The sequence below is a fragment of the Myotis myotis genome, unplaced genomic scaffold, assembly GCF_014108235.1.
Source record: "Myotis myotis isolate mMyoMyo1 unplaced genomic scaffold, mMyoMyo1.p scaffold_m19_p_2, whole genome shotgun sequence".
NCBI classification, from domain to species: Eukaryota; Metazoa; Chordata; class Mammalia; order Chiroptera; family Vespertilionidae; genus Myotis; species Myotis myotis.
In genome coordinates this window covers 15,926,557-15,935,739 of record NW_023416324.1, presented here as the reverse complement: position 1 = coordinate 15,935,739, position 9,183 = coordinate 15,926,557, and the positions used below count along the sequence as shown (strand labels likewise).

Sequence of the window (9,183 nt, the reverse complement as noted above, 5' to 3'; positions counted from 1 at the left end):
ACTTCCCTCACCCCATCCCCCTAACCCCAAGCAGACATCAGCCCCTCGTTGCCCTTAGAATAGACTTTATTGACTTCCACTAAGGGCAGGCCCTGAGATGGGGGTCCGGAGAGAGGTTTGCCAAGGCTTGCAGGCACCTATGTCCTGGGGGCCAGGTTGGTTCGGAGGGGCAGAAGGCCATCCACCCACTCGCATGGCCGCTCCAGGAGTGTCTGCCACAGCTGCTTCTCCTCAGGTGTGGAATCCATCCAGGGCACCTGGAGCCCGTAGCTGCTACCTGGGCAAGAGTGGAGGTCATGGTCACGTTAGGCACCCAGGTCCCAAAGAACACCTGCCTGGTCCAGATTACGCACTGACACCAAAGTTCACAAAAGGAAAATGCCCAAGGCCACTCAGGAAGCCCCTGCCTCCCAGCATTGGTTTCCCCCGAGGGTCCTGCCCACTTACCGGTGCCCAGGCTGAGGCGTACGGCCCCCAGCTGGCGGCTGGCCAGGGCCCCATGGTCCCAGAGGGAGAGCTCAGCACAGGCCTGGCGCAGGTCAGCAGGCCGGAAGCCGTCATAAACCATGGTGTGGTTGAACACGGGGCTGAGGCTCCTTCGCACCACCCTTGTCCGCTGGCGGCTGGCCCGGCTGTCATCAGGCAGCACCGAGCTGTGGGGGAGGTGGGCTAGCATCAAGTGGCCACCCCTTTAGGCTCTCCAGCACCAACCTATCCTCCCGCGCAACGTCCACGTCCTCTGGCTCCTGCCTGAGAACTGGCCTCCAGCCCTCGATGCCCTAGGACTTTTGCACCAGCCTCCTCCCAGGTCTCCTGTGAGTAATGGCTCTGAAGTGGCATTTTGCTACTCCCCAACTCAAAGACCTTCATGACTCCCTGCTGTCCCTCAGAGTAATTTCCAAACTTCTTAAAGCCTTGGGGCCCTTTCTGCAAGATAAAACATTGCTCAGAAGTACAAAACCTAAGAGAAAAACAATGCCTGGTTGAGTCAGGGCTGGGATCTCAGAACCTGTTCGGCCTACCTCCATTCACTCTCTGAGGGTGGGCAGGACCTGGGGACACCACCAGAGCTACCCCGGAGCTTACTTTGAAAATCACAGAGCTGCAGGGCCCACAGCCTGGCCCTGCAGGGTCTCCATGGAAGGGCCCCTGTGACCCCCCCAGGTCTCAGCCTCAGCTCTCCAACAAGTCCTATAGGTGCCAGCCACTGAAATGCAGTCCTTAAAGGTGTCCTCAACTCTCTGGCCTCAAGCTGCCCCCTTCACCCTGCTCAGAAGTCAAAGCCCAGACTAGGGGATCAAGGGTGGGCGATCAGAAGGGGGTGGGGAGCTCCACTTAAGGCAAAAGGAAAGGTGGGGAGCTCCCAGGGCCCCTCACCATTGTATGTAAGAATCCAGGGATCCGGAACGAAGAGGTACCAGGTCCTGAGCTCCCTTCACCCAGAAGTGCAGCTCCCCGCTCGGGGGCAGTCCTGCGCCTGCGGAAAGGCCGGCTCAGGCTTCGGCCCACGGACAGAGGCCTCCCCATTGTGGGACAGGAGTTCCCACTTCCCAGGGCCAGGCCAGCTGGTCTCTCCTGGGCACCACTCACCCTCAGAGCCAGCGGGGACGTATTTGAGGGACAGAGAGAGCCTCCCGCGGCTGGGAAGGTCGTCAGGAGAGGGCGAAACCTGCGAGAGGGGCTGGTCAGGGAGCAGGGACAGGACCCAAGGCAAAGAGGCCACAAGGGACAGGGACGGGGTGGAGCCTCCGGACACCGATGGGCTGGGTGAGCAGGGTGGGCCGGCAGAGCCTCGAGGAAAAGCGGCGAAGGTGGAGTCTGCGGGGCTGGGGAAGGCTGGGCGGTGAAAACGAGATCTGTGCCCTGGGTCCCACCGACCAGTGGCCTCACCCGGGGCTGCAGGGGGAGCCAGATGGCCTCGGAGTCCCAGTCCCACGTGCCCAGGGGCACTTCGACTTCGCCCAGAAAGATGTTGCGACCCAGGCTTTCGCGGTGCCACACGGACAGGCTCAGCACGCGGCGGGCGAGCTCGGCCTGCGAGACCGAGTACTGGGGACAGGCGGTGCCTTTAATGCGGGGCTGGTCCTGCCGCGTTCCCGCAGGATGGAAAACGGGGGACCCCGGAGGGAAGGGCATTCGCGGGGGTCTGAACTGACGCTGCGCCCACCACCCTGGGCTCCCTGCCCTTCCTCCCGCGGAAGGCAGGACGGCGGGGGGGGGGGGGGGGACAGGCAGTGACCCCATGTGGCCGCCCCTGCCCCCTGAGCCCTCGGGCAGGGAGCCTGATTCCTGAAGGGGGGGGGGGGCGCCCCAGGCAGCCTTACCCGCAGCGTCTCGTTGAAGACCGGGTTCAGATTCCGCTTCTTCACGGCCGTCTTGCGCTTGCTCTGCTTGTCCGGGAGGAGGTAGCTTTTGACGTAGCTGGGGGGGGAGGGGGGGCGGGTGAGGACCAGAGATAAGGGGGGAGGGTCCTCCCAGCACCTCCTCCCCGGCCTGGGGGCTTCCCCAGCCACACACTCACACTCACACACACACACTCACACACACACTCACACTCTCACACACACACACACACACACACACTCACACACTCACACACACTCGCGCACACTCGCACACACACATTCTCACACTCGCACACACACTCATACACTCACTCGCACGCGCACTCACACACACTCACGCGCGCGCACACTCACACACACTCGCGCGCACACTCACACCCACTCACGCGCGCGCACACTCACACACACTCACACACTCACACACACACACTCACACTCAGTTTCCGTGCTAGCGCTTTACAGGAGTCATCTCACTCAAACCCACGCCTCGCAAGAACGTTGTGATCCCCATTTGAAGACCAGGAAGCTGGCCAAGACAGGTGGTGGGACTGGGGGGGGGGGGGGGAGAAGCGGCGCCGGCCCCCCCCCCCCCCCCCCCCCCCCCCGCGGGCGCCCTTCGGGGGGCGGGGGTGAGAAGAGGCTCCGGACGCCCCCGCCCGCCCGCCCGCCCGGGGCACTCACGGGTCGGAGCGGCGGCGCCGCGCGGCGGCCAGGCCCTGGCATTGGATCACTTGCACGTGCAGCTCGGCGGCGTCCGGCTCGTAGCACAGCGCGAAGTGCACGGAGCCGCGCACCTGCACGGCGTCCACCTCCCCGGACAGGCTCAGCTGGCTGCCGCTCAGCTGGGGGCGCGGAGGAGGGGCGGTCAGGGCGGGGTGCGAGCTCGGGAGCTCACGTGGAGGCTGGGGAGCGCGGGGTGGGGGTTCAGATGGGAGGCAGGGGGGCAAAGCCGGTGACGAGGTGCAGGGCGCTGCGAGGTGGCTGGCCCAGGGGCTGGAGGGTCAGGTCGGGGGCGAGGGAGGGTCGGGAGGGGCTGAGTGTCAGGCTGCGGGGAGGGAGGCCCCCTCACCGTGGAGGAGTTGAGGCTGGACACGGAGGAGCTGCTGCTGAGCACGCGGTCGAGCGAGGGGCCGCGCCCGGGGGCCTCCTCCCCGTTCTCCAGGACCTTGGACGCCGCCTGGATCTGGGGAGGGAGAAGTGTCGGGGCGCCGTGTTCCCAGCCCCCGCCCCGACGGCGCTCGGCCCGGACGGCTCGCTCCCCGCTCTCGCTCCGCTCCGGGTCTTGCGGCCGCCCGGCCGCTCCGCCTACCTGGGCTGGGCGGGGCTGCGGCCCCTCCTCTTCCCTGGCTGGCGGCTCCGGCTCTGGGCCCGCCTCCTGCTCGTAGACCTGTGTACCCCCAGGGCCGGGGGCTGGGGTGGGGCACAAGCTGCTGAGCCAGCCCCTCTGAGCCCGCCCTGCACACTTTCGGAGAGACTGGTTTGCAGCCCCACGACCTGAGGATGGGGCCCTAGTGCTGCCCTGGGGTTGTCTAGGGAGACCACCTGCCACCCCACCCCCACCCCCAAGGCCGGAGGAGGAGGAAGGTCAACAGATGGTTGGAGCCCCTCAGAGTTGCCTCTGATCCCCACGACCTCCCTGTGCTCCCCAGCACACATCCGCCCACTCACCTTCCTGGGCCTGAGGCTCCTCCTCATGATCTGATGCTTTTGGGGGGACATATGGTGAGGGGAAATCACGTCCCTGAAAGAAGCAAGGGGCAGAGGTCACAGCGGGAGCTAGTGATGAAGGCTTAAAGGTTATGATGGGGTCATAGGTCAGGGGCTCCAGCTGGCTGCCCCCGCTTTAGATTTAGCTCAGCCACCAGGGCAGGGCTGGCAACCAGCTGCAGGACCCGTTGGACCTGTACTTCACACACACACACACACACACACACATGCACGCACACTTCAGCGCCTGCCCTGCCTGACTCCCAGCTCCCATTAGTGGGGGACAGTAGCATCTGAGTCCTGGACCTCGACCTGCGCAGTCCCTACTCCACAGTAATAGCCAGATTCCGAGATTTTCTTAGGGGTCCACACTCCCATTTGACAGAACAGGATGACAGAGACACAGGCCTGGTTCTCAGGCTGGGTCTCTTTCCCCGCACCTGCCACCTCTACTCTCCAGTACGTTCCTTTATCAGTTCACGCAGTCACTCATCACTCACCTCCGCCTCACTGAGCCTCTCCTCAGGGGCCTTGTCTATGAGCAGTCTGGGAGTAGGGAGAAGCGGTTGTCAGGGATGGGACCCCGATGACTGGTAGGCACCCCCTTCTCCCCCCCCCCTCCGCCACTGCTACTCACCTGGGCTCCAACTCCTCTTCAGTCTCTTTCCCGGCAGCCTCCGTTTCCCTATTGCTACCCAGAGCTTGTTCTCCTGCATGCAGGTGAGAAGCTCTGTGAACCCCGCTCCACAGAGGGGTAGTACTGAAGGGTGGTACCCGACCAAAGGCACACAGTACCAGGGGCAGCTGGGATGGGACCCAGGGGCCCTCTACCTGTCCACACACACTGGGTGCCCCGGCCTGCACGAGGCCTGCCCTGCCCTGAGGATCTCTCACCCTTGGAGCTCTTCTTCCTGCGGATAGAGGCTCGGACAAGGTCAGAGCCAAGGTGGGCATGGTGGTGCCGGCGGGCGCGTGCTTCCTGGAACCAGTCCCCCGTCAGGATTTTCAGCTGCCCAGGGTCTGCCAGTGAGGCCCGGAGCTTGCTGGAGGATTGGGAGGGGCGGGGGGCATGGCTGTTACCATTCACCCAGCCAACAACATTCCTGCCACCCACCATGTGCCAGGCCCTGTACCTGGGGCCAGAGACACAATAGCAAATCAGACTTGACCCCTGCTCTGGAGGAGCTCAGGCTGGTGAGGAGACTGAGTCCAGAATAGACAAGTATATTACAGTGAGGTGGGTGCCAGGATGGATATAAGAAGTGCCAGTTTTGCCTGTGGGAATTCAGGAGGACTTCCCAGAGGAGGCAGCATTTAAATTGCCTCTAAAAGGACTAATTGGATTTCTTCAGGTAGAGAAGAAGAATTTATTCATTAAAGTGACTACTATGCCTAATCCCTCCTAATTTTATAAGGTAGGATTCCTTAGCCCCACTTTACAGATGAGAAGTCAGGTGAATAGCCCAAGGTTCCATCGCTAGGAGGTTATCTGTCCCCAAGCAGTACTTGTAAGTCCTGTGCTCCTCTGCCACTGGGCTCTTCCAGGAAGAAGGAAGGAAAGTGGGTGTGTTCAGGGACAGTGGAGCACCTGAATGGCTCTAGTGGACACTGTGTGTGTCAGGGGTGGTGGTTACTGGTGGAAGATGAGATGGGGGAGGCTAGCAGGGACCCATCAGGAAGGCCTGTGGACCACGCTTAGGAGCTTGCCCCTGACACATGATGCTGAGGAGCCAGGAGAGGGTTCAACAAGGCACATTAAGGACGGATCTGAGGAGCTCCAGATGCGGTATGGAGGGTTGGCCGGAGCGGGCAAGGCTGGAGGCAGGGAGGCTGGGAGAGGTGATAAGCAGAGCTGGCCAGGGGTACAAGGAACCAAACGGCAAAAACAAGAACTACCCAGATATCTGACAGGCTGCAGGTTGGTGGGGGCAGGGTGGGCCCCCCGGTGCCTGAGGCCCCCGCCTCTCGCCCTGCCTCACCTGACGCGCCCCTCCTCCAGCTGGCGCAGGTGGGCATCTCGCTTCAGGACCTCGGCAATGGCCTCCTGCTCCTCCTCTGTCAGGAAGCTGAGGTCCAACAGCCCATCGGCCTCGGGCTCTGGCTCATGCGCCATGAGGAGGTAAGGTGGGGCCCAGAGCCCCTCTTGAGATGGGTGGCCCCTCTTGAGATGGGTGGCCCCTCTGAGGCATCAGCTGGGGCAGTGCCCCCACTGGGCACACATGGCTCCCTGGGGACAGACTTGGGGTCAGGTCAAGACCTGCTCAAATATAGGGCACATCCTGGAGTTGACTGCCTCTTTCTGCCCAAATGTATTCTAGGTGGTGGGCAGGATACCACCCAGGAAGGCTGAGGTCAAAGTGGCATGAGATGCACCCTTGGACACACGTGTACACTATACCGGGACACATGTGTGCACTATACCAGGACACATGTGTGCACTATACCGGGACACATGTGTACACTATACCGGCACACATGTGTACACTATACCGGGACACATGTGTGCACTATACCGGGACACATGCATACACACGGACACATGTAAATACACCAGTCACACATACACACTGATGCCTGTACAAGGACAGGCACGCACACACCTGTTACTCCATGAAGGGCCCTATGTGGTCATGCCCAAACCAAGAGATGATCTAACACAGCTTTAAGCCTGCACACAGGCCCATGCCCACGAAGGGAGGCAGGACCCACAGGGCAGGTTCACCTGTACAAGAATAAGTCCTGGGACAAAGACTTGGCCCTAGATATCCACAGACCACACAGACTTTTGCACACACAGTGCTCCCCTAACTGGACTGTGAGCTCCTTGAAGGTAGGGACAGGCCTTCACCCCCAAAGCCAGTACTTTGCACACAACAGATGGTTGGTAAATGTTTGATTAATGAAACATTTGCACACACCTGGGGCATGAACACACACAAAACACACACATATCTGCTCACCCCCTGTCCTGGAACCTCCTAATGTGGGTCCCCTCCCTCCACCCTTCACCTCCACCCTGCCCTGGCCCATTTGGTCTTCCTGTCTGAGGCAACCTCCTCCCCAGTCTACACCCCCAACTTCCTCCCCCCGCACCGAGGCAACGGCCGCACCCACCCCCTCCCACAGACCAGGAATGCCCCAGCTGCCAGCCCTGCCCTCTTCTCCAGACCCCCTGAGCCCCTGGCTCTGGCCACGTGGGTCCCCCACCCTCCCTGACCCAGGACTTGGCTAGGGTCCCAGTGGTGGAGGCCAAGTGCTGGCAAAGCAGCTCCAGCTGCTCAGGTAGAATGGTGACTCCGGAAGCAAAACATTTGCTCAGCCCTGAGGGGCGTGTGGACGTGGCAAGGGGTCCATGACTGGGCCATGAGCAGAGCAGAGCAGAGCAGAGCCACGGTCTGAGACCACTGGGTGGTCTCTCCCATCCTTCCTGTCCCCTGCCATGCCAGGGCACCAGGCTGGGCTGCATGGGAAGGCAGGTCCTGGCTTGTGCCTGCTGCCCGCGCCCTGTGCCCTCCCGGCTGAGTCAGTGTCCAAGCCCAAGGAGCCCTCTCCCCGACTGCTCCCCCCTCACCTGGGAGCCTGGGGTTCCTGCATGTCTCCATCAGGCATTTGTATGGCCTGTGTGAATGCCTGCATGCTCCAGGTTAACACTAGCTCCTGCACCTCTACTGTGTTCAAGGTACTGGGTGCTGCAAACTCCTGGTTTGGGGCTCTTTTGTGGCTGCTGGGTGAGCCCATGGTGATGTCTCTGTTGAGTTGTGCTGTTTTGACAGTCGGTCCAGCAGGCATGTCTGGGTACTGAGGATCGAGAAGACTGTATATTTTGCTGGTGTATCATATCACTGCCTGTGTGTCACGCCACGGTGTGATGCTGACTGGTGGCTGCTGTCTGTGTGATGTGCTCAGTGACTCTCTGGGGGATCGTGTTGCATGGTGTGTGCATTGTGTATTTCCTACTGTGCTGTATGTGTAACTGAGCTGTGTGTTGCACTGTGTACTCTGGTACCCTCAGGACCACCAGGTGTGTGTATGTGTGCGCGTACACACATGTGTGCACGCATGTGTATGGAGGTGAGAGGACATTCTGTAAAACTGACCCTGCTCTTGTCTTGTAGGTCTGCCTGGGGCTGGGCAGTGGGCACCTGAGCTCAGGATCCCCAGCAGCACAGGCCTTCCTGCTGTCCCCTCTCCTTCCAGAGGCAGAATCAACAGGTCCTTCCTGCTCTGTTTCAACACTATGGGACAGATCCATTGGTCAATACAAGGGTTTCTCCATCTGTCTGGCTGTTCCAGTCTCAGACACACTCCTGCACCCCCCACCCCCAAGGTCCCAGAGGGTGCTCAGGATGCCAGGTGGCAGTGCCTGCCCTTTGGGACACTGACAGGGGACCCCCGTCCTGAAGCAGGTTACCTGTAGGGATCCAGTATGGAGGGGACACCTTCGTAGGTGGCCCCCGCTCCCCTGGCAGCCGAGTTTCAGGGACCAGGAGAAGAGCAGTGAGGGACTAAGGCTGACTCAACCGGCAGCCCCACTAGGAGGAGGAAACACCTTCTCAGGAGGGCCTGATGCAAAACCGGGCCTGGATTCTGATTCCCCAGGGGTGCGTGCGCCCTAGTCTCTGCTTTCAGAAAACCCAGAGCCGATTTGCTGGGCAGGAGAAGCCTGGGACTTGTCCCCAGCTCCGCTGCCAACCTACTCTGTCACTTCTGTCACCCTTGGGCCTTGGCTGCCCTCTGTAGAATGAGTAGCTGCCCACCCTACCCGCTGAGAAGCTGATGGGAACTTGCTTTGAAAGCCAAGTTAGAAGCCTTTATAAGAACCAGGGTAATGGAAGGATTGCCCACTGCAGTCAGACAGCCCTGAGTAGCTCCTGCTCTGCCACTGTGTGACTTTGAGCAGGTCTCTCCATATGAGCTGCAATTTCCTCCCAGTGCAAACTGGGCAGCAGAGTGCGAAGAGCCTATTATAAGGGAAATGAAAGTGCCTGGCACAAGCTGGCATATAGTGGGTACCAGGTGATCCCTCTCCAACATAGTCCCTTCTCACAACCACTGCCCATGTCCACATATGCCTCCTGGGAAGTGCTGGTCACGGCAGCGAGGCTCCCACACCCTCTGTCCCTGGGGAATC

The 9,183-nt window shown here is 61.0% G+C and overlaps 1 protein-coding gene across 3 annotated transcripts; it reads right to left on the bottom strand.

The window, feature by feature from the left end:
• Positions 1 to 48: 48 nt before the first annotated feature.
• On the bottom strand, positions 49 to 8,601 carry SYTL1 (synaptotagmin like 1). 3 transcript variants are annotated; one of them, XM_036349468.1, is made up of 15 exons: positions 8,464 to 8,601; positions 6,032 to 6,279; positions 4,947 to 5,095; positions 4,690 to 4,762; positions 4,553 to 4,598; positions 4,014 to 4,086; positions 3,655 to 3,755; positions 3,415 to 3,528; positions 3,027 to 3,187; positions 2,325 to 2,421; positions 1,891 to 2,049; positions 1,591 to 1,669; positions 1,378 to 1,477; positions 448 to 653; positions 49 to 277 (listed from the first exon to the last, which is right to left on the bottom strand). In XM_036349468.1, exons 2-15 carry the CDS (start codon positions 6,163 to 6,165, stop codon positions 138 to 140), a joined length of 1,632 nt encoding a protein of 543 aa, XP_036205361.1. In that variant the 5' UTR covers positions 6,166 to 6,279; positions 8,464 to 8,601; the 3' UTR covers positions 49 to 137. The 3 variants fall into 3 exon arrangements, with proteins under 3 accessions (XP_036205361.1, XP_036205359.1, XP_036205360.1); XM_036349466.1 differs by having other exon boundaries at positions 49 to 273; XM_036349467.1 differs by having other exon boundaries at positions 49 to 273; positions 6,032 to 6,290; positions 8,464 to 8,560.
• Positions 8,602 to 9,183: the final 582 nt, after the last annotated feature.